The sequence below is a fragment of the Ursus americanus genome, chromosome 3, assembly GCF_024610735.1.
Source record: "Ursus americanus isolate L20-20 chromosome 3, mUrsAme1.1.p, whole genome shotgun sequence".
Taxonomy (NCBI): domain Eukaryota; kingdom Metazoa; phylum Chordata; class Mammalia; order Carnivora; family Ursidae; genus Ursus; species Ursus americanus.
In genome coordinates, this window is record NC_142129.1 from 46,727,842 (window position 1) to 46,751,989 (window position 24,148).

The 24,148-nt window shown below is 43.8% G+C and overlaps 1 protein-coding gene across 1 annotated transcript in view; it reads left to right on the forward strand.

Annotated features, from left to right (window-relative positions):
• The first annotated feature begins 3,975 nt into the window (after nt 1-3,975).
• The window catches only part of JAZF1 (JAZF zinc finger 1), a 327,118-nt gene continuing 306,945 nt past the window's right edge, over nt 3,976-24,148 (forward strand). Inside the window, exon 1 of the mRNA XM_045792964.2 lies at nt 3,976-4,301. Within this exon, the coding sequence (XP_045648920.1) occupies nt 4,187-4,301 (115 nt within the window). The 5' untranslated portion in view covers nt 3,976-4,186. The remainder of the gene's footprint in view (nt 4,302-24,148) is intronic.

Genomic DNA, 24,148 nt, shown 5'->3' on the forward strand with positions numbered 1-24,148 from the left:
AAAGGTTGCTGTTGGCAGAGTGGCAGCCTGTATCTTCAAGAGATGCCATTCTATTTTTTTTTATTTTATTTTATTTTTTATAAAAGATTTTATTTATTTAACAGAATAAGAGAGAGGGGGAGAGAGGGCACAAGCAGGGGGAGCAGCAGGCTCCCTGCAGAGCAAGGAGCCCAATGTGGGGCTCGATCCCAGGACCCTGGGATCATGACCTGAGCCAAAGGCAGATGCTTAACCAACTGAGCCACCCAGGTGCCCTAAGATTTTATTTTTAAGTGATGTCTATATCCAGTGTGGGGCTCGAATTCACGACCCTGAGGTCAAGGTTCGCATGCTCCATCGACTGAGCCAGCCAGGCGCCCCAAGGGCTGCCATTCTTATATGTGGCCATAGACGGGCATGAGCGGAAGAAGATCAGGCTCCTGATCTGTTCAGTCTATGTAGTGGTGGTGGTACAAGGATGCCTCAAGGCACTTCCTATAAGCCTGTTTATATCCAGTAAACCTGAAAAGCAGCTTAAGACGAACCTGACCCAGAAAACCCGAGAAAGCTAGAATTGAAGGTAGTATGGAGAGTTGAACTCAAAACAGAATCCAGTGTTCATACACATCCTCTTGTAGTGCTAACAGATGTCCATGCAGGGCACAAGGAGTACAAAATTTTACCAGAGTATCCCTAAATTAACCAAGTCCTGTATGTGGAGGCCAGACAATTACATGAAGCAGAATCTTCTGGTGGCTTGGGTTGGCTCCATTAGACCAATGGATTTACACTTTGCTGGCAGCTGTACCAGCCCGTGGTCAATGACTATGCTGGATTTTGGGAGATTGCTACCGGATCCCAAATCATTTGTAATGCTAAGTACCAAAAACTATGCAGCCACTGTGTCCATATGTCTGGGCCTACACATCAGGAGGCACAGTACCCTGGGGAAAGGCGAATGGTTTGCAAGAAAAGGGTCTTAAACTCAGGGAACGCTTCTGGCTATGGCCACTATCCTATCCTTCTGACTCCTCAGTTCTCTCACTGTCCCTTTCCTTTGAGATATTTTTACTACCCAAATCAGGCAGACAAATGTTTTTTGTAAATGTAGAGGTATATCCACCACCATTTTCTCTTGGACATAATAGGCTGAAGTGTTTATTCTCTATATTTTTATAGCCTAGTGTTGACTTTCTGTGAAGGGACACCCTTAAACACTTTTATTTTTAAAATTAAAAAAAATTTTTTTAAGTAAGCTCTAGGCCCAAAGTGGGGCTTGAACTCACAACCCTAAGATCAAGGGTCACATGCTCTACCGACTAAGCCAACCAGGCGCTCCTAAAACAAATACTTTTAAAAATAAGTACATGATGGTAAGCAAGGTACTGTAATTTTTTTTTTTTTAAAGTTTGCCTGTGGTTACTATATCTTTGTTCTTTTATTGTCTGTTGATGCCTGACTGAATGCACTATGAATACAGAGAGGAACCTAGCTGTGTGAGCCTGGGGAGAACACACTCCATGTCCCTGACCCCAATTTATCTACCACATCTACAATATCAGTGGCTCTGACAGCCAGAGTATCTTTCCAAGTCTAATAGACCATGATTATGTATCTAATATAAAGGCCAGAAAAGCCTACAGTGTGCAGATTAAAAAAAAAATGAACAGAATGTCACATGGGCAGAGCTTCAGTTCACATATGAATTAGTAGAGTGGAAAATAAAATGAGTCCTTACAAAATATTAATAATTGTCCAAAGTAAAAAAAAAAATCTTAAAAATTAAAAATTTGATTTGTGTTATTTTGGCTTATTTCATTAAAAAGCTCTATTTATTAAGTTTGGCCTATCACTTCCACACTAGTGTGCACTAGTGAAACCCAGTCCCCTTACTTTCTTGTCTTTTACCTGCACATTTCTGGCACTTTCCATCTCTGAGTCTCTTGCCTGGAGTTAATAATTCCACGAAGACAGTTTTTTCTCCAGAGGACAGAGTTGCTGCTTCTCCAAAGCTCTTGGTAATTCCTAGATACTGCATCGTGGTGGTGCCTAACACTTATCTCTGGGGGGAAGCTGTTTTGGCCCCAGTTTGGGTTGAAGCTTTTGCATTTCATTGCCCTGTCCTGTTACGTCGTGCGGTGTGTGTCTGCCAGATATTCTGCCTGCTCTCAGCTGAAGGCCTTCCCAGACTGGGCAGCTGAATGCACTGCACAGCTGCCAAAATTCTAATTCAAGATCTAGAATTCTAACTCCTGCTCTTTAGACCCTTGTCTGGCCCTGGCTCCAGCCTCCAGCCAACCCGGTCGCTGGCTCATTATCAGGCCCACCCAGGCCCTGCCCCCACCCACAAATGGGCCCAGGAAACCATTCTTGGCACCAAACTACTTTAATGACACAACTGCCCCAGCCTCATCCAACCCCACTCTCATCTCAGCACAAGTTTGTCACCTTGTGAGCTGGGCAAGAAGAAATGGGAGAGAAGGGGGAATGCCATGGATGAGGGAACTAATCATCCCTAATCGCTGTGACTTAGATTGTAAAACTTCGTGGTGCCTTTACTCTAAAAACTCAAATGAAAAATACTACTAAACTTAATATTAGTAATAACAGGGGAGATGAATATAGTGTATGGAGAGGGGAATACTATTTCTGTATGTATCTGCACCAGAGGTAAGTAAAATTTGTCCTAAGGAAAAACGCTAAATTCAGTATGCCTGTGTTAATTAAAAAATGCACTGTTCGATCATAAACTGCCGATAACGTGTAATGTTCTTTAGGCACCTGGGAAAGTGCTATCAGAGATCACACACTTTGCAGGTAAAAATTTGAATGTGGGGCACCTGGGTGGCTCAGTTAGTTAAGCGTCTGCCTTCTGCTCAGGTCATGATGCCCAAGTCCCAAGCTGGGCTCCCTATGCAGCCCAGCTGGGAGTCTGCTTCTCCCTCTCCCTCTGCCTGCTGCCCCCACCCCTGCTTGTACTCTCTCTCTCTGTCAAATAAATAAATAAATAAAACCTTAAAAAAAATATGAATGCAACTGGGGTTGGGGGTGGGGACCAGAAAGTAACTGATTCTAAGCAGAATGCTTAGCAAAATGCTGGTGTTGGGGGTGGGGGAGCTACCAAATTCAACTTAGGTGTTTACCTGGTCAACATTATGGTTTAAATGTTCACAGAACGGTGTAATCAAGATTGATTGTAGGAGTCTTTTCTCTTTTAAATGAAGAGTAAATATGTCCCTTGACCCTGTTTTTACTCCTTCTAGCCTTAACCAATGCACTGTCCTTTCTGCTGATAGTCTTGCTTCCCAGAGAGACCAATGAGTCAATTCCCAGACTGAGATAGGACAGTGGGGTGCTGTAATTTGGGGAAATAAAATCATTTTAGTTTCTGTTTCCCCAAAAGGGGCAGGGAATATAACAAACGTGGTACATATGTAAAACACGGGCAAATGCACTTGACAATCAAGAAATCTATTTTGAAATTTAAATAAAGCTAAGATTTTCTTTTGGCCTAGAGGGAAATTTCATTAAAATCAATTAGTACAAACCTCCAGAGAAAATGACTTAAAAAAAAAAAAAAGGTTTAAAGAGTAAGGTGCACACAATTACCTTTCCTGGGTCCCCTGTGAATGTCTGTGTCACACCTAGACAGGTGGCCAAGTGCAAACAAACGTCCCCGAGTGGGGCCTGGGTAACTCCCTGAGTTCTCATGGCGGGATGCATGTGTAATTAATAGATGTGTATGTATCAAGAAGGTAATATACATAACCAAGGAAGCTCCAAAGAGATTTCATGTATTACCAACTGTGAAGGGCAGGCCGACAGAGATAAAGTTGGTGGCAGGAGCTCGCAGGTGAGGCCTCGGTCCAGGAGCCGAGGTTGGGGCCGCACAGCTGTTGCCGCGCGCCCTGGTCCCTCCTCCCAGCTGCGGCGGCCTCACCCCCCCACCCCCACCCTCCCCCCGCCGCTCCCGACGCCGCAGCCGCCGCCACCGCCTCCCCTCTGCCTCCTGGTCTCTCCTCGCTCTCCTTCATCGCTCTAGCCCCCTCTCCCTCCGTCCCGTTCTCTCCGCTCCCCTCACCCCGCCTCTCTCCCCCTCCCCCAGCCCCTCCTCTCCTCACCCCACCCTGCCTCCCTCCCTCCCTCCCTCCGCCCGCCGGCCCGGCGCTCGCAGAGCCGACACCAGGGGGGCTCTCGATGTAGCACCATGACAGGCATCGCCGCCGCCTCCTTCTTCTCCAATACCTGCCGATTCGGGGGCTGCGGACTCCACTTCCCCACCCTGGCCGACCTCATCGAGCACATCGAAGACAACCACATCGGTAAATGGCCCGGGGGTGGGCGGGGGTGCCCGGCGCGCGGAAACTCCTGCCCAGGCGAGAACCCCAGAATGGCCAGGGGTGGCCGGGATGGAGGCAGGCGGCGGCGGGGCGGGAGGGTGTGTGCAAGCCCGGGGCGTGGGGGTGACGGGATGCGGAGGCGCGAGGTGCCTGGGGGGCGGGGAGCGGGCCGGGGTGGGGGAGGGGGCGGACGCCCCGAGGTGCCGGGGACGGCGGTCGGCCAGGCTGGGGGATTCCGGGGGGCGTGCGCGCTGGCGGCGAAGTGGTGGGAGTGGGGGTGCGCCGCGGCGGGGGCGGCGGGAGGAGGGACCCGGCGGCCGGGAGATGCGGCGGCGGGGCCGGGCGCCGGGGGAGGGGGCGCGGGGCGGAGGGCGCGGCTGGGCCGGGCGGCTGGCGCTGGGCAGGGGCGCGGAGTTAGTTGGCCCGGTGGTCGGGGCGGCCCGAGGCGCCGGGGGGCGGCGGGGGGCGGCCGCTGCACGCCGCCCGCTGCTTCCGCCCGGGCTCGAGCTGTCAGGGCTCGGCGGCGGCTGCAGCCGCTGGGAGGTGGGAGCGGGGGGGGGCGGGGGTGGCTCCACCGCGGCAGCCATTCCGCTTCCTCCTCCCGCCGCCGCCGCCACTGCGTCCTGTCAGCGCGGGTTGCTAGGTGTGGTGCGTCGGGAGGGGGCGGGAGCCGGCGGCCGCGGGCGGAGGACGCGGCTCTAGCCCTCTCTGCCCGCGCCGCGGGGCTCGCTCGGCCGGGCCGGGCACGCTGGCCTGGGGGCCCTGGGCACCCGCCCCTGCCACGGCCTGGCGCGGACGCCGGGGCGCTGCGGGCTGAGGTCCCGGGGGCGCCCGCGGGCCGCGCCCAACGCCCCAGGCCGGGGCGGCCCCGGAGGCCCCTGCGGCTGTGTCTGCCGGAGAGCAATCCCTCGGGGCCGCGGCCGGGCATTTAAATGTGCCCCGACTCAGTGATTTGCGTTTCCAATGGTGCTAGGCCCGAGGTGCGCCGGCTGCGCCCGGCATCCGCGGCGGCGGCCTGCGCAGCGCCCGGGGCGTCGGGGACTCGGTGGCCGCGGGGGAGGGGGCCCCGGCTCCTTTCCCTTCCTGCCCAGGACCCCGGGGCCTTTCAACAAGTCCTCGAATTCGCCGAAGTCCTTGTACGCATTTACATACTCCTATCCGGCGTCCCTGAGAGGAGAGATGGGTCGGCTCTTGTGGCTCAGGCGATCCAGCCACCTGCAGAAGGTGTGGCTGGCGCCCACGAGTTGTCCTGTGTGGGCTGGAAGGTGGAAGGGACCGCATGATGTCCCATCGGGGCTGTCTAATACGGAGAACCTGTAAATTAACCCCAGAAAGCCATTTCCAAATGAATCCTCTGGATTCATCCATGTGGTGCAACTCACGTTTTCTACAAAGTTGTGAGAATAAGTCACGACTGCTGTGTATTTATGCACGAATAAAATGAGGCCGAGCCTTATGCTCTTTGCTTAGTATAATGCTTTCTTTTTGCACACAGTGGGTGCTTAATAAGCGTTGATTGTTGTTTAGCATAGAATATGAGGGGCAGGGGCATCCGGAATGGGAAGTAATCATTGAAAATGTCTACCCAATGTCTTTCAAAAAAATAATCCTGATGAATAATTGTCCAGGTTTTGAAATTTACAAAGTTTTAAAACACGGGTATGATAGTTTCCGCCATCTCCTCTGATAGAGATGTGAGAGAAGAACTAGGCAAGTTTTGGTACTCTTAAAAGCAGGAATTTAATGGAGTAACAAATTTGCTGATTCATATCGTGATTGAATAGCCATAACCGAAGGTACTTAAAGGATAAATCAGATTTTTCATGATGGGCAGTTTAAAATAATACTAAAACTCCAGTAATGCAAAGTTCCAATAGAAATTTTGTTAGTTCAAACTCCTTTCCTTTCAATAATAAATAGAAAATAATAGAAACAAATAAATAAATAAAATAAATAAATATGTATTACATAAATATATAAATAATATTTTCCGACTTAGGGAGAGCTGTCATTGCATATCCCATTCACTTCCACTAGTTCAGGATAAACTATAATTAATGTAAGGTGAGTAATAATTTTCCCACATTACTTGCCTACTTGGACTAGCTGGTTAAAAGAAAATATCAGTTATATTTATTAAAATGTGTTAAAGGCAGTTATCCTTCTTGAGGATTTAGTTTATAATCAATTAGATGATTTTAAGTGGCTGGTGGATCAAAAGAGCTTTTAAAGTTTGCAGAAATTGTTGTTAGTATTGGGTAAACATTTTTAAAGAGGGTTAAAGGTTCTGTAAATTTTCTGAAACTCAGCTTTTAAGTAATGGTCATCCTCAAAGGGCTAGTCTTTTAATGAAAATATTGAAGAATTAAGTTTATAACAATAGTTATGACTTAGGCACACTGTGTGGCAAGGCTAACAATGACTATACTTTGGAATTAGTCTAAAACCAGCCTGCTTTATGGAAAATAAATGCTAAAATGAACAAACACTTGAAATTCCCAGAGGGACGAGATGAACTTAAATTTTTGGGTGCCTTTGCTGAGCGGAGAGAGGCCCTTTGCTTTTAAAGACAGGCCTGTGGGGCGCCTGGGTGACTCAGTCATTAAGCGTCTGCCTTCAGCTCAGGGCGTGATCCCAGAGTCCTGGGATCGAGCCCCACGTCAGGCTCCTCCGCTGGGAGCCTGCTTCTTCCTCTCCCACTCCCCCTGCCTGTGTTCCCTCTCTCGCTGGCTGTCTCTCTCTCTGTCAAATAAATAAATAAAATCTTAAAAAAAAAAAAAATAAAGACAGGCCTGTGTGCACAAATAAGAATTCACCTCGAGAACATCCTGATCAGTAGGCAGTGACTCATAAATATACTTGATGAGGGGATATGAGTGCAGATATATTGGACCAAGCAGAGAACCAAGTGAAGGTTCTCTGTGTGGATTGTTAAGTGGTATTTATTTATTGTTTATGGTTCAGTCTACAAATTTTTGGAGGCAGATGGTTATTTTTCATGACTGACTTTCTGATGGCATGTCCTTGTTATTGAGTGGCCGCATTAAAAAGATGCGTGAAAGGACTACTAACAGATTTATTTTAATATTATCTTTTATTTTTTCACAGAGCTTGTTATTTAGTAATTATAAGAGTATTAGAAATATGCTCAGGTGGTAGTTCCATCTTGGGGACCTTTCTGAGTTATTACTATTTAACCACTAGTCAGAATCCTTAAGCAGTAATAACCTGAAGGTTCTTGGGACTATGGCGTCGTTCTTGCTTGACAGATTTTTCAGGGCCTTTGGTGTGCAAGGCCCAGAGTTTTCGTTATAATTGTGACACTTAGTTCAGGTTAATTAAGTGCAGTAAGTGGAGAATAGCTATCTCTGTTCTGTTATGTATGTGCATTTAGCTCTTGTTTTTAACCATTTTCCTGTACCCATAGGAATAAGGATTTGGGGCTGTAGAGTCAAGGGAAGTATGATTTTCCCCCATCCTCTGTCTTAGTTCTCTTCCTCCTGGAGGAGCGCAACACCTGTGTTCCTGTGTTGGTCCTTGCCTTTCATCGCTGGTCTAGTACTGAAGTCCTTGTCTCCGTGTACAACCCTGGTATCTCAGCTGAAGCCCTCCCTTCAACTTAAATTGCCTAGAAATCCCATAGCCCTGCAATTGTGAAGTGTTTCTCAATCAGCTTTGCTCTCAATTCATTCATAGCCCAGCCCTGTTTCCTGGAGACAGGAAAAGCTGATGAAGATTTGTTTGCTTCTTACTGTGAGTAGATACTTGAGTTTGTAGAAACACTCTTGACATGCACATCCTAGGTAGGTGAAGCTAAACTGGTAACTAGGAAGCACAGAAACACCAAGGGCACTAAATTTAGCACTGAAGGTCAATGTCACAGACTCATGAAATGCCTGCTCTGTCTGTGCATCTCAGTGCTGAGAAATCTTTTGGCTTTTGGTCTCAGAAAGGGAACTGTTTAATCATTCTTGCCAGATTTGATTATTTGGTACATGCGTAAAAGTACCTCTGCATGTTAAATTTATTTATATAACAATATATGTTTAGTATCTGTTTTATACCAGGCATAGTTCTAGGCCCTTAGTATTTTTTGGTGAACAAACGAACATCCCAACTTGGGGGCTTTATGTTCTAGTGGTGGGAGATAGACAATAAACACTCAGCATAAAAATAAATTAAATCAGGTGTTGAAGGTGGTTATGGAAAAGGGAGAGATTAGAGCAGGCTGAGATAGACCGAGAGGAGGAAGTGTTAGAATTTTTAATTGCTTGGTCAGAGTAGGCTTCACTGAGAAGCTGATAGGTAACAAAACCCTGACGGAAGTGAGGAAGTTAACCATGAGGACATATGCGGAAGGTCAGGATTCAGGCAGAGGGAACAGACAATGCAAAGGCCCCAAGGCAGACCGCACCTCTTAAACTGAAACAGAGAATCTGACCCAATTCAGTTTTCTTGTGATGGTCCTCAACTAAAAGGTCATTTAGAGCTTTCCCCAGATGTTAGGAGCCTCAGCTTTGCTGTTATTGACTCAGATTTTCCTGTAGAGGCCCCATTAGGAGATGAAATGTTATTGACCTAGTGGCTTGCCGTGCTTGTGACTTGGTGGTTCTTGACCCTGCATGTCAGCAGGTTTCTTGTGGATTCTATTTCTTAGTTTCCTCATTTCCAAAAATCCATGCTGCTTCATTTCAGAGGGTAGATTTGTAAACCATCTAATCAGTAAAGATCAAAGTCCCTGGACAGAAAAATAAGGTACTTACTGTACGACCAATAGTGTAGAATTTGGCTCCAACAATAATTTAGTAAATATTTGCATTCTCCTTTTAAAGTAGCACCATAGATTGTTAAAACGATGGGTATATATAATAGGTAGTAGGCCCTTATTATTCCCACTTTATAGGTGAATAAACTGAGACATAGAAAGGTTACATAACTTGCCTTAAGTTTCCATGGCTGGGCAAGTGTGAACTGGAATTTGGATTTCAGACCGGTAGCAGAGCTGGGCCTATGCCAAATTGCCAGATGGGTGAAGAACTAGATAGTAATGTCCCTACTCCCCCTCTAGACACAATTCGTCTGTGTTTCCTCCTTTAGAAAGTAGCTCTGAACTTTCGAAGTGGGGATCATCTGAGAGGCAGCATAGTGAATGCAGCATGTTTGGGTTTGAATATACACTTCTGACACTTGTCAGCCTCACTGTGCCTCAGTTTCTGCTTCTGTACAATGAGGACGCTAACAGCACCTACCCCATGCAGTGGCAGAGGAAGATTAAGTGTAAAGTACGCATTTACGGTATAATCACCCAATTTCTTGCCATTTTGTGTACTAACCATTTAAGTCTGTTTGTAATCCTACTATGAAAGTCTACGGTAGAGGTTAACAGAATATTTGTTGTGTCCACCTACAACTATGTGAAATCATCAGGCCCTTCCCAGGAAAGGTTGCGAATAGGAAACGGGAAACCCTTCAACAGTCCCTCATTGGGGTTACGGGCTCTGGCCACTTTCTGTTCTCTGTGGCCAGAGGTACTTTGGATGCTGGCAGAGGCCTTTGCCACTGTGGACTGGAAAGTGGTGTCAAGGCCAGTGGCCTCCAACATGGCCTTTGCTTGTGGCCTGTATTTATTTGGAAAAACCCAGGGCTAGAAAGAAGCACTGTGCTTTGAGCTTGTGGGCACATTCCTATGAGGACATTTCCTGTGGGGAGAAGGAATGACTGAAGGAGTAAATGAATGAATGAAAGGCTTGTCACGGTCTGCCCTGCTCTTTGCCCGCACCCTGTGGTTTGGCGGCAAGATGCCCCGCTACTCCCTCCCATAGTTCGCAAGAAGGTCCCAGGTACAGAGCCAAGTGAGATTTCAAGTGCATGCGTGTGCGTGAGTATGCCTACGTACCACACAGTGTGGGGGAACCCTAAATCTAAAACTAAACAGTCTTCTCCAGAACAGTTTTCCATTTGAGCCAGTTCTCACCTGTAAATAGTCAGATCACCCTTTATGGGCCATTGCTAGTGAACATTCGATCTCGTAAATGTCATAAGCTTCTGATTGTTTTCATGTTGTAGTGTCCATATTTTTTGATGTGTGACTGAGATGCACAGACAGAAAAACTGTCTGCGACTGACAAAAGCCTCCATATTTGGAAAATAGCTTCCTTTAGAATACCCATATTTTGGAGACCTCTCCCACCAAGACAGGTCTAGAGATGCAAACTGCTGGCTCTTTTCAGAAAACCCGATTCTTCCCAGTGGTGACAGAGAAGAAGCCTCACGGGCGAACAGGCTGGTGACACTTGATGCGAGGGGCTTTCCTAAGATCTGTCTCGAAGTTAAAGGCCTTATTAAAACGTAAGAGATCTGAGAGACAGGACAATGCTATCAAACCCCTTAATATCCTCCCTTTTCCCCTAGCTTTTGCTTTGAGGACAAGAACCAGACCCCACATTTCTTTATATTTCTCTCCCCCATCCCATCCTTACCCCTGCCCTCAGATTTTGACAGTGCTGACATGGCCTGTATACTACTGAACTTGCTGGATTTAAGATAATATATTTTGTTTCATGATGAAATAATAGGTTTGCTCCATGTAGACCTTGCTCAAGTGTTGAATAGCACATGTTTTTTACTTAAAACCTGAAAATCAGAAACTGCAAATGTCAGAAATTTATTGGATATTTGTTTGGAAAAAAGCAAGCCTTTCAATTTTAATATGCTAAATCAGATTAAAGAAAATTGGATTTTCCCCTCACACTAAACTCTGCAATGTTGCAGTAGTTTTCACCTATTTTTTTTTTTTTAAGACCAGCTGCAAGCAGGAACTGCATTGATGGATATTATCTTTAAGGATGAAGTCTTCCCAGTAGCTCGCTCTCCACTGTGGCAGGAGTCAAAGTGACTCCTCTTGGGTCACTAACTCCAGACTCTCTGTCCAGCATTGATAGTCTCCTAATGGCCAGGCTCACCCACTGGCCTCCTAAATGAAGTCCTGTTCATTGTCTGCCTGGCTATAATGGTGACTTTCTTCTGAGATAGACCGCTTTGATGGGACAAGATCTAGATGCCGTGTTCTAGTTATTAATGTGGAACGACTCACTGTTTCTTTGGTATTATATAGAGAATTGATATCTAGATATAGTATATAGATAAATGGCATATAGTATATAAAATACATGTATATAATACATGTCTAAATAATATATACATGTATGTGACTATCTCCACACCCACATGTATATATGTGTGTACATATACACACGTGTATGTACATACACGTGTGTATATAAGACATATATACATTTATATCTCTCTTTACTCTGTCTCTCTGTCAAAATCACTATGTATAGTGAGGACTACCACACACTTTTTTTTTAAAGATTTTTTATTTACTTGAGAGAGCAAGTGAGAGAGCACAGGTGGGGTAGGGGTGGGGGCAGACTCCCCGCTGAGCAGGGAGCCCAGTGTGGGGCTCGATCCCAGGACCTTGGGATCACGACCTGAGCTCAAGGCAGATGCTTAACTGACTGAGCCACCCAGGCGCCCCTACCACACACATTTTTGAGTATTTACTATATATGCTAGTACTTCAGACAGTACTTCCTGTTTCCAAGGAATTGAAATTTATTTGGAAACCCCAGGTACGTACAGACTGAGATAAGTGATGAGTAATTATAGGGACCACAGAGGCAGATTTGTGGTGAAGCTAGTGAAGGTCAAGCCCCAGGGCCCCACACTTGTGCAATATCGTGTTTACCATTTGTGAATACATTTCTAGGACCCATGCGATCTTCTCCCAGGTCCTGGAGGAGCCCTGGCAGTGTGCAGCAGTCTGTTCTTGGGGTCATAACTTGTAAAATTTGAAAAAGTAAGATTAACAGCAGTTGGTTAACATTTTTCTTTTCTACTCTGACTTCCCCTCTATAACGCATCTCCTTGGGTTCAGTGACCTTGGAATTGAGAGTATTTTTGAGATATAGCTACGGGGAACTTGAATTTGGGACATATTTAGTTTGGGGTTAATGGTACATATTTCTATGATTCATGGTCATCTCTGTGTCTAGTTAAGTTATGCGTAGCTATCCGAATATGGAAATCACTTCCCAGGAACACATGCCACTATGCCAGCTCGCCTGGGGCCCTTACACAAAGGGGTGGGGCCAGAGGTGGTAATGCAATATGAATGTGTACTATGACATCTACCAGTAAGAATTAGTTTGAAATGTATGGAGCCAGAAGCGAGTCTGGAAAATTCTTCTGTTTGTTAAATGTGTACAATTTTAAGTAGGGAGTTCAGTTCTTATCTAAGTGTAGTTAATATGGAAGTTCCTTCTGTTAGGAATATACTCAATGCAATATAGCATATAATATATTTATATTATATGTGTATTATATGTTATGTATTTTACATTTATATATACTTATATATATTTACGTATTATGTTATTTATATATAATTATATATAGTGCAATGTGAGATAGTATACATTTACAAATGCACTGTTTTTATAATAGAAATTCGGTGTTTAAATTTCTTGCTCATTTGACACATGCGTGTGTGTATCAACAACAAAAAATATTGACAACAAACTGGTTAATGAGTGTCATCAACATAAAGAATATTTGAAGTCTTATCAATGCACAAGAAAGCTTGAAATGCCCTGAATTCTTAAGGCTCATATAGGAAAGAAAATTTAAAAAGGTGTTTACAAGTTTGATAGTGATCCTAAAAGTTTATATGACTTTACCAATAAGCAGCTGTAGCCTGAAAGTAACTTTTCTGATTTATCAATAATTAAAAATAAGTACTGATCACCCACACTTGAGGAAAGACTGATTTATGTTTGCACCTCACAGAAAATGATATTAATATAAATCATTGTCATACGAGAAGTAATTAAAGAATATGAAGCCCAAAAGAAGTATTTATAGCAGCATATCAGGTGGTGAATTCACGTACTGGTTTCTTTTTCTGGATTTTGATTTTGTGATGTTTTGGTAATGTTAGCTTTTAAAAATTTTGTATTTTGTTGTGATTTCTTTAAATAAATAATTTTTGTAATCATTTTGTATTTGTAATTTTTTTTTTCCATGAAGAGTCTAAAGCTGCAGGCCTCACAATGTATGGCTCCATTTCTTGGTACCAATTGGGGAGTCAACTGTGTGCCAGAGATTGTATTAACCAATTTTCATACAATATTTAATGCACCCTCATTGCAAGCCTATGAAATAAACATTACCCCATCCTAGAAGTACTTCCAATTGGGAGTTGAATATGCTATCATATTAGTTAAATACGTTGTCTAGTGAAATATGAACCAGAATGTTTATTTTGGTAAGATTATAAAACAAATATTTTCCTTCAGAACAGAAAGCCTCTCCTACCACAGAAAACAGTGTCATTATAACTTGTCCTTCCCTCTTTGTCCTGTAGTACCTGGCCACCATAGTTCAGGGTAACCACTCGTATACTTGGCCTCCCGCCCCTTCCTGGAGGATGGACCTTGTCATCTTCCTAGCCTCTTCTTCAAGAAGTGTTTTCAGAAATGAAATGAAAATAAAAATTGAGAAGTGCTTTGGATGGTAAGAAGAGTAAGTTCAAAGGTAACTTTGGGTGGTGAAAAACATCTTTGAAGCTAATCTTCTTTGGAAGTGTGTATATGTGAGGAATAATATGTTTATGTGTTTATATATATGTTTATGGCAGACACAAATACCAGTTATGCAGTTAGTCCGAGCAGTTTATATTAAGGGAATTTGAAGAAGACTTTATTTTTTTAAGTAGATTTGAAAGAGGAATCCATGTCTTTCTTTCCACACTTGGGGATTGAACTTGGTGAGGGTTGTTCCATATTGAGGATATTATGAAGCTCAGTTGAATGATTTCTTGCCTTACCTACAATATGTGGTTGCCTAGAATATTCTAGGACTTAAACAATACTAGGACAAAAGCGTATCTTGCTTCCTCTCACCTTTCTGCTGGGGCAGTTTGGTCTAAAGGAGGCAGGGGGCTGGGGTGAGGACAAGCTTCGAGTATAAAGCAGAATTTTCAATCTTGAATGCAACTACCTTTTAGGTTTTTCTAACTTGGCAGTTCTGACAGTCTTGTTGTTTGTGTAAAATAGTAACAATAGCTGCTGTTTATTAACCGCCTACTAGTGAGGCACAGGCTAATTGCTTTTTATGCCTTGCTTAAGAATGCCGCATTTGGGGGCGCCTGGGGGGCACAGTGGGTAAGCGTCTGCCTTCGGCTCAGGGCGTGATCCCGGCGATCTGGGATCGAGTCCCACGTCAGGCTCCTCCGCTGGGAGCCTGCTTCTTCCTCTCCCACTCCCCCTGCTTGTGTTCCCTCTCTCGCTGGCTGTCTCTATCTCTGTCGAATAAATAAATAAAATCTTTAAAAAAAAAAAAGAATGCCGCATTTGTTCCATTTGACGCGAGACATCGGCCAGGACATAGAGCAAATAATGTAGCTTGATAGTGCGCAACCAGTAAAATGCTCAGGGTGGGGGGTGGGCTTTGCTCTCAGGTGGCCTCCTGTACCTTCGTACCTGCTCTATACAGCCTACGTTGTGGCCCTGTGCAAGATGCTTACATTTTTATAAAGGCTCTTCTATACCTGAGTGGCTCACATACCGAAGAAAGGTTGGCTTTGCAAAGGCAGCAGTTTGGATTGTTGGGGGGATACTTTGATGCCTGCCTTCTGGTAGAAATAGAAATGTTTCCAGGGGTGCCTGGGTGGCTCAGTCACTTAAGGGTCCCACTCTTGGTTTCAGCTCAGGTCATGATCTCACGGTCATGAGATCGAGCCCCGCATCAGGCTCTGTGCTAAGCTGAGTGTGGAGCCTGCTTGGGATTCTCTCTCTTCTCCGTCTGCTCCCCCCCACCCCGTATCCCCCAGGTGCACTCTGTCTCAAAAAACAAACAAATAAGATTTGAAAAAAAAGAAATAGAAATGTTTCCAGACTCCCGAAGGTGTTTACGGTGGTTGGGAGGGTCCACGAGCATCACATCATCACAGTAACAACAATGGAATGACTAATTTGGCAGTTCTAAAGTGGTTGTAATTACCGAATTATCTAAAGGTGCTAACTAGTTAGTTTTCCCTCCCTCACAGGTACTTCTCTGGGGGTGGGAGACTCCTGACAAACATAATACCTAACACTATACACAAACTTCTCTTTTAGTTTAGGTTTCCAGATTCAAGTATTGGCATTATGTTCATGTGCATTCATCTAAAAATTTGTTTGGACCGATGATGACTAACGGGACCCAGCTATAAACAGTGTGAACGAAGAGCTGAAGCCCGAGTCGCCCTGGGTGTGTGTAGAGACCTTCCTGCCGGACACTTCCCTGGTGTCCTTCACAGAGAGAGCACTTTCTAGGTCCTGTTACTTCATCACCAGGCCTTAAGCAGCTGGTGCAGGAGCACATCTGGGCTTACAATAGAAGCACCGTTTTTCTTACCTAATCATTCAGCAGAAGTCTCTTGAATGCTAATTCTGCTCCCTGATTGTCAGTACATAGTGTAATTATATAAGTAATGGCAAAAGCAGGGAAATTTGTAAAGACGTATTTGTACAGCTTGCCATTAAGTAAACTGAGCAGCATGGTAATAAGCATAAATTATTATGCCCATGCTTCTTCAGGTATCAAACATCAAATGAAAGAAATGGGGTATTGAAGTTTCTTTGTAAGCTAAGGACATATTCCAGAAAGTCTTCACCTCAGAAATTCTAGATGAACTTCTAGCTAATCTCGCTTTATTAGAAGAACTGATAGGCCGGTGAACTGTGGACTAGAATTCCTCTTCAGGGCTCAGCAGATCTCTCTCAGGCATTTCATAGGCCCCAAGCAATCTATAGAGAGTTTCAATTTTAGATCTTTATGGAGGAGATCTTTTGATAGGATATTTCTGACACTAGACATCTGGAGTTTGGCACCAACTCACTGGCTGACAGCGTGTGCTTTAAACTGGTATGTCTCTGTGTTCTGAGTTGGAAACTCCCTTTTGTACGTTGGCCTCACTTCAGCACTGAGCACTTTCAGGGGCCCACACCAAAATATTTGTTCGAAATATGGGAACACCAGACAAGAAATTTGGTTAAGGGAAGTTATATGTACATTTCACATCAGATGTTAGAATAAAGAAATAATGTTTCGTCAAAACCTGGAAAGATAATGGCACTTAAGTGTTAACGTAATATATATCGTAAAGTAATGAGAATTATTCTTATCGGTGGCCTGCGGCAATCCGTCTTACTGATTTATAAGTCCCTACATGAGAACAGTTTTCAACATGAGTTGTCATCAGAATCACATGGGTGAACCTGGAAAAAGTAAGGATAGCTGCCTCTGGCTCCAGCCCCAGAGCTTATGTTGTGATTGAGCTGGGGTGATCTGGGTCTGAGCACCTGTCAATCAGTGTTGCTTCCAATTTGTTGTCAGAGTTGGGAACCCAGTGGGTTACACTAATGCAATAACTAGCATTGTGAAGGTTGTGGATTTCATTCTTTTTTTTTTTTTTTTAGAGGAATAACGCTTTTAAAGGGATGAGACCTTTTTGAATTTCAGTTCTATAGGTGTAATTTTTAGTTTTACTGGAGGCAAGTGTTTAATGTAGAACAGTTTTGAAGCTGTGATACTATCTCAGGTATGTAGTTCAAGCAGAAATGCCCAAACTGGGAAACCTGTCTCCTAAACTTCTCAAACTCGATGCCCTCAGGACACAGTGTATGAGCAAAGTGACCAAATTCAATCTAATTGGGAGTGGTCCTCACCACTCTGGCCAACTAGAGAGAGCCCTGGCTTTGCTTACAAAGGCAGCTGCCACTCACCTGTGGCCCAGTGTTGTCAGGTTGGAGTGCAGGCCTTTGTTGGCAGATCCTTGTCCTTGTTTGGGAGAGAGAAGCTAGGAACTAAGATTTTTATATGAAATTTCTCTTCTTATACTGGTTTGCAACCAGTCTAGATGGTTTTAAAACATTGTGCAAGAAAACGATTCCACTCCTGCTAATCACTGTATTTAATGAGATACGGATGATGGGCCATGTGTTTTAATGGTGTATGTATAGATGCTTGAAGACCGTTGTTTCCAGCAAAAAAGCTCTACAAACTACAGAAGGTGTAATGGAAAGAACAGTAGCTTATAATTTTGTTGTTTTTAAATTTCCATTTCTTTTCAGGAAATGGTTAACTATTTTTTAAAAGCTTTGTGACTTCAAATTTTTCTTTTATACTATACAAAATTCTAAAAAATGAGCTTTAATCCTCAAAGTATATTAGGATCCTTATTGGGTGCATTTTCCCCCCTAGAGGAAAAAAAGGAGGACCACTCAAATACTCTGTCCTACGAGTTTTCATCATGGCAAAAAGATGATTTCAAGCCGATGAATTTGAGTACTGTATCACTGACAAGCCAGGAGGAAACTTAGAGGTGATCTAGTCCAACTAGCTAGTTCCGTCGATGAAGAAGCCGAGGAGGTTAAAGTCATGAGTGAGCAAGAGCGCTTAGCCAGGAGGAGCAGAGGGAGCGACAGTAGAACAGTGGTCCAGCCTGTGGTTGCTGGAGCCAACTTACTTCACTTGGGATCCTGGCTTTGTTCCTTTTGTCAAGTATATAACTTCTCTGTGTCTCATTTTTTTTTTTAAACTCTAAAATGGGAATTATGGTACATATCTCAAGGTGTGGTGAGATACCACATTTTTTTGGTATGTTAGCTGTTGGAACTCTGGTGAATTCTGAAGAAAAGGAAGCTCTCTAGTTGGCCCCTTTCATTGCCTTCTGGAGGAAGCTGTGTGGGAGGCTTTCCTGTGGCGTGAGTAGTGGTGCTGCCCTGAGCCCTGCTGGCTGTGTGACCTTGGCCAAGGTTATTTAACTCATCTGGACCTCAACTTCTGTCAGGTGAAGATAGTATTTATCTCAGAGTGTTGTTATGAGGATTAAATAAAAACATGCCTATGAAGGGCCTAGCAGCTAAGGAAACATCCTGTAAATATTAACGCTACTGTTACCGTACCATCTTCTTGCGCCCATGATGATGCCGCCAGTGCCACATTCCGCAAATTCTTCTGTCCTCTTTATGTTTCCATAATATGATGGAAGAAGAAGAATCAAACTAACATTACACATTTCTGGTTTTGGTTAAGCATTTTTACTTTGAGATATTTGATGAAATTTGATTTCCCTGGTAGAGTTTTGGTTTGTATTTGTATAAGTCATACTGAGTGGTCATAGGAATCCATGAGCTGTTAAAACATTCCACACACAAATTCTTGCTGTTTCAAAATATACCAGCCTTAATTTAGGATTGTTTATCCAGATTTAAGTTTTTGAGACGTTAGATCATGTGATTAGAAAAATGACTTCCATATTTGATAAATATAATTTTCCATTTGGGAGAAAAGGCATTTTAAGAGTCTAGAGAGGTTTATTAAACTATATAAACAGAAAACATAATTTTCTCATGTTGCACCAACTAAGCAATGGAAAAACAGGAGGTGATTTTGTATGTATTGTTTGTAAAGATTTATTGTGACTCATTTGAGAGGATTTGTGGGGCTTTTATAAAGCAGTCCAAGAACATGACTACAGGAGTCTAACCAAATGCTGTGCTCTCCTGGCTAACTGGCTGTGCATCTCTTTAATAACAGTCCTTGAAATGTCACAAACTCAGATGCTGGAAGCTTCTCTGAGAAGTTCCAGGGTAGGCCTTGTTTTAGAAGGTCGAGTGGCGATAGTTGAGTTGTATACTGATTGCAGAGGAAATTTAAGTTCTTTGTTTCTAAATGGTATTTGACAATGACTGAAATCATTTTCAGTCCTACAGAATATACTGCCAATGGTTTCCCCCCTTAAAGAGTACACTGAGATCTGATACAGTTAACCAGCGGGTCCAAGCTTATGTGACTTCTTTGTAGATGAAGAAGAAAATGGTTTCCAACTCTTATCATTGAGGGTCCCTTTCATTATTTTCCTTCTCCCTCCCCATGGATTCTGTGCAATGGAAGATTTTTGTCCAACAATCTGATTTAATAAGTAAATGCCTTCTTTTTCTTTTCTTTTCTTTTCTTTTCTTTCTTTCTTTCTTTCTTTCTTTCTTTCTTTCTTTCTTTCTTTCTTTCTTTCTTTCTTTCTTTCTTTCTTTCTTTCTTTCTTTCTTTCTTTCTTTCATGCAGCAACTTCTAAAACTCCCGTTTATATATTTAGTAAATATTTATTGAGTGCAAACTCTGCAGACACTCTCCAGGAGCTGGAGTATTGTAGTGAACCACACACAGTCCGTGCTCATGGGAGCAGCAAGAAAAAAACACAAATCCTTAAGATAACTTCAAAGTCACAATGCTGTGACGAGAAGACAGAGGTTGAGAGGCCTGTTTGAGAGGTCTGAGATGGCCTCTGAGAGGAAGGCATCTCTGAAGGGGCTTGAACGAAGTTGGGGCATGAAGGAGCCGTTCGGGTCTCAGGGTGGGGGGAGAGTGTTCCAGGCAGAAGGACCAGCTAGGACGAAGGGTCAGAGCAGGAGTGTCTGGTATGTTTAAGGAGCAGCAAGGAGGCTGGAGTGCTGGGAGAAGATGGAGAAAGGGGACGTGATGGAGGATAGGATGGGAGCCATCGTCAGGACCTCACATGGAGACCTGTGTGTCAGCCAGTGTCACCAAATAGAGTTAAAATAATTCCAACCATGGGGCACCTGGCTGGCTCAATCTCTGGAACATGCAACTCTTGATCTTGGGGTTGTGAGTTCGAGCCCCACACCTGGGGGTAGATTGTACTGAAAATTTAAAAAATCTTAAAAAAAATTAATTCCAGACTTAACAATGATATGGAGTGTTGTGTAGGTTTATTATGGTTATAGTTTTCACTATGCTTTCTGTAACATTCAAGTCACTTAAGGCCTCCATTACCCCCTGCAAAGCCCCGTAGAGATCTGGGAAACTAACTGGCCTCTAGATCTCTTCAAATCTAGTTCACTTTTTGTTCAATCCTAAAAGTCCCATTAATATTTAAAAATCGATATTGAAATAAAAATTTTTGACTAATCTCATTCATTTAACTAACATAATTCATGAAGTGTTTGCTATTTTATTTTGGAGTGGGAGTGAAAACAAGAATTACCAATAATCACGATGCAGTAAACAGTAATGTTTGATACAGTTCCTAAACTGTGACCTATAGATTTCTTTAAAACTTTTTTTCAGGAGCTTCGTGAAATCTTAAGAGATTTTAGTGACGGGAGTATTGACAGAAACGGGGGTGGGGGTAGGCTGTGGGGGGAAGAGGGGAGAGAATGGTCTTGGTAATAGTAACCTGAAAGATATTGACAAAAGGACAGAAAAATTACTGAGGGAGATTATAGGGACCATGAGCCTAAAGATACTATTTTACCATCAGTACCCTTTTTATTCTGAAATTTTTGTATTTTATATATCTCTTCCATGAAAAATAGATTCTGGTTTCTCTTCCACATCTGTATCATATGAGGAGACATTAGCATAAACATTTCGCTGTCAAATGAGCTTTTGTATTTATTGAGGGTATATGAACCTGTTCTCTACTTTTTTTTTTTTAAAGATTTTATTTATTTGAGAGAGAGAGAGTGACACAGAGAGAGCATGAGCAGAGGAGAGGGGCAGAGGGAGAGGGAGAAGCAGAGTCCCTGCTGAGCAGGGAGCTGGATATGGGGCTCGATCCCAGAACCCTGGGCTCATGACCTGAGCTGAAGGCAGACGCTTCACTGACTGAGCCACCCAGGCGCCCCTGTTCTCTACATTCTAACCTGCCAGTATCTTTTTTCAGGTAATTGAGAAATGGCGTGTTTTGGGTTACAGGATGCCTGTGCAGTCCAAGGGAATAATCACACAGTATGTTTTACCCAGAAATACATAGATTTGTACCTGTAATTTAGCCTTTCCAGTTGATATAAAATGATGATGCCATTAGTCAGCTACAGCCGCAGTAATACAGCATAACAAACTATCCCAAAACTCACTGGCTCTCAACAGTAAGCAGTTACTCCCGTGCTCTCTGGTCTGCAAGGTGATTCGGCTGGGTGGCTCTGCTTCATGCTGCTGGTCAACTGGTCCTGTGCTGGCTGGGCACAGGTCAGCTGACGTGTTCGTTTTGGGGACCAGGCTGAAGGGGCATGCTTTTCTCATGGTGGATCACGGGGGCACAAGTGCCACACCAAACCATGAAAGCTCATTTAAAGGCCTCTGTTCATGTTATGTCCGTAATGTTCCTTCAGCCAAATCAAGTCATGTGGCCAAGCGCAGAATTGATGGAGCAAGGGAGAGGGAGAGATGTGAGCAGACAGTAATCCATTATCACAGATACTGTTTATTAGAAATAGAAAAAGTCCAAAAGGATTTGAAATTTAATACAGAAATCAAAATTTCCCCTAAAATGATTATACTATTGTGTAAACATGAGATTCCTGTCCCTACACCTTCCTTGAGAGCGTGGGAGGCATACATGGGGACTCCCCAATAAGGAATGAAGAAGCGTTTCACACAGGGAAATTAAGACTTAAAGTAAAAGTAGGGCACCTGGCTAGCCTAGTTGATAGAGCATATGACTCTTAGTCTCAGGGTGGTGAGTTCAAGCCCCACACTGGGTATGGAGCCTACTTAAAAAAATTTTTTTTTAAAGAAATAAAAAAAATAAAAGCAGTTGAAATGATTTCTCCTTAGTCACAAAAAAGAGGGGAATCTCCTTCTCTGGTTAAGGATGAACCTTTTCCATTCTGAGGTTATGTAAGAATCCAAAGACTTTAGGGTGCCTGGGTGGCTCAGTTGGTTAAGTGTCCGACTCTTGATTTTGGCTCAGGTTATGATCTCAGGGTCATGAGATCGAACTTTGTGTGGGGCCTGTGTCCCTCTCACTCTCCCTTTAAAAAAGAAAAAAAAAAAAAAGAGAGAATCCAAAGACTTTAATTTGGGTAGCCTCATGTGCTGTCTTCTAAGTTCCTGAGCTGTTGGCAAGGCTGAGAAGGTTGGGAACCCTAGCTATGATGCCCTTTCCCAGCACAGAGAGCTTCTGAGAAGCTCTGGGACTGCCTTGTCGGCTGGATCTAACGGCCCTTCTCTTCCCCCAGTTCTGAGCCAGTGTCCCAGAGGATGGGACAGGGCTGACCTGCCAGTCGGAAGCCTCCTTTCCCTCCACGGTACATCGCAGCTTCTGGTGGCTGAGGGAACGGTCACTGGGACCAGACACGCTAGGTTCTGGGTGGGCTGCTCTGTGACTTCGGGCAACTTACTAAAGTATAATTTTCTCTTTTACAAAATGAGAAAGGTGATATCCACGGTATAGGGCTGTTATGAGGGTTAAGTAAGTGGTGAGGCCTAGCGTGGTGTCTGGCAAATGTGAAACATTTAATAAATGATGAGCTGATGCTGTAATGCTTTATTATTATGTGGTGTAACAGGTACGACAGACAGCATTCCGTTACTGTTCTTCCAGTATGTCTGTGTCTCCTCACTAGATTGGGAGCCTCCAAAAGGCATGATTCATGGCTCTGTGTTTCATCTCTGTGTCCCCATTCTGCAACAGCACCAAGTTTATGATGTAGGAACGTAAACTGATATCCACTGAATTGTATCCAGACGAGCATCCTCTCCCGTGAAGCCTCGGCTCCAAGGACCAGATTAGATTGTTCCTAAAAACAGAGTTAGTCATTCTTTATTTTTCTTTTCACTTTCACATTTTGCCTGGAAATAAAGACCTCTGACGCCATAGGAATGTAAAGGCTTTGAGTGAGTTCCATGCTTTGCCTTTAATCAGACACTTTGTTCACAAGGAAGCTATGGCTTCTCTGTTGTATCAGAGGAGTTGAAAACATGGAGGCTGATGTTCATGGCGTATCTAAGAGATTTAAAGGGCATTTGAAAAATATTTTGTTCTCATAGTCTAACTCCTGTCCTACCCAAGTTGGCTCTCAGATTGTGTCTGTGATTTTTATCATCAGCTTGTTCAAAAGTATTATAAATTTTCAGCTCAGTCATTTCTCCCAAGGAGTGGACATGCCAGGGTAAAAGACTCAGCTATCCTAACAAACAGGCCCAACATCACATAGACGAAAGATCCAGGAAATGTCTCTTTCCCAGAAGGATCCAGGGTGGTGAGGCCCACTACTAAGCTGCATGCCGTCGTTCAGGGCTTCAGGTTCATTCATCTATGTCTCTGCTCTCCCAAAGTCTACTCTCTTCTCTATGATACAAGCTGAGTTCCCTAGGGTCCTTCCCTGGGGATGAACCTTTGTATTCGTTTTGGGAGGAAGGATCAGAGTGTGGCACATTGCACATACAATGTGCCATAGCCAAGGCCTTCAAGGGTAACCCGTCATTCCACCACTGCTCCATCGGCGAGAGGTTAACCGCATGGCCACGTGCAGCTGCAGAGGCCCTGCCACATGGAGCCCACAGCAAGGCCTAATGAGAATTTTGTACTGTGGAGTATGGGAGGGCCTCATTTGGGTGGACAGCTAGTAAGTTCCCACCCTGGATTGACAAGTAAGTTTGCTTTTGAGAATTTTGCTTTTATTGATTAGCTAATATATGCTCTATTAGTTGAATGGGGACTAGGATTTACAATATGTTGAGCTCCAACTCTAGGACTACTGAGTCCACCTAAGGACTGTGAAACACAATTGAAGGTATTCTCTCGTTTGACTCTCTCAGGAAGACCGTGAGGCAGGTGCTATTGTTATCTGTATTTATAGGTCAAGACATTGAACTGTAAGGAGGGTAAGCAACTGTCAAAATTACACAGCCAGGCCTGCTTAACCCCAGAGCCTTCACCATACAGCCCTGGGAATGGTGGAGTCCTTAGGAAGAAA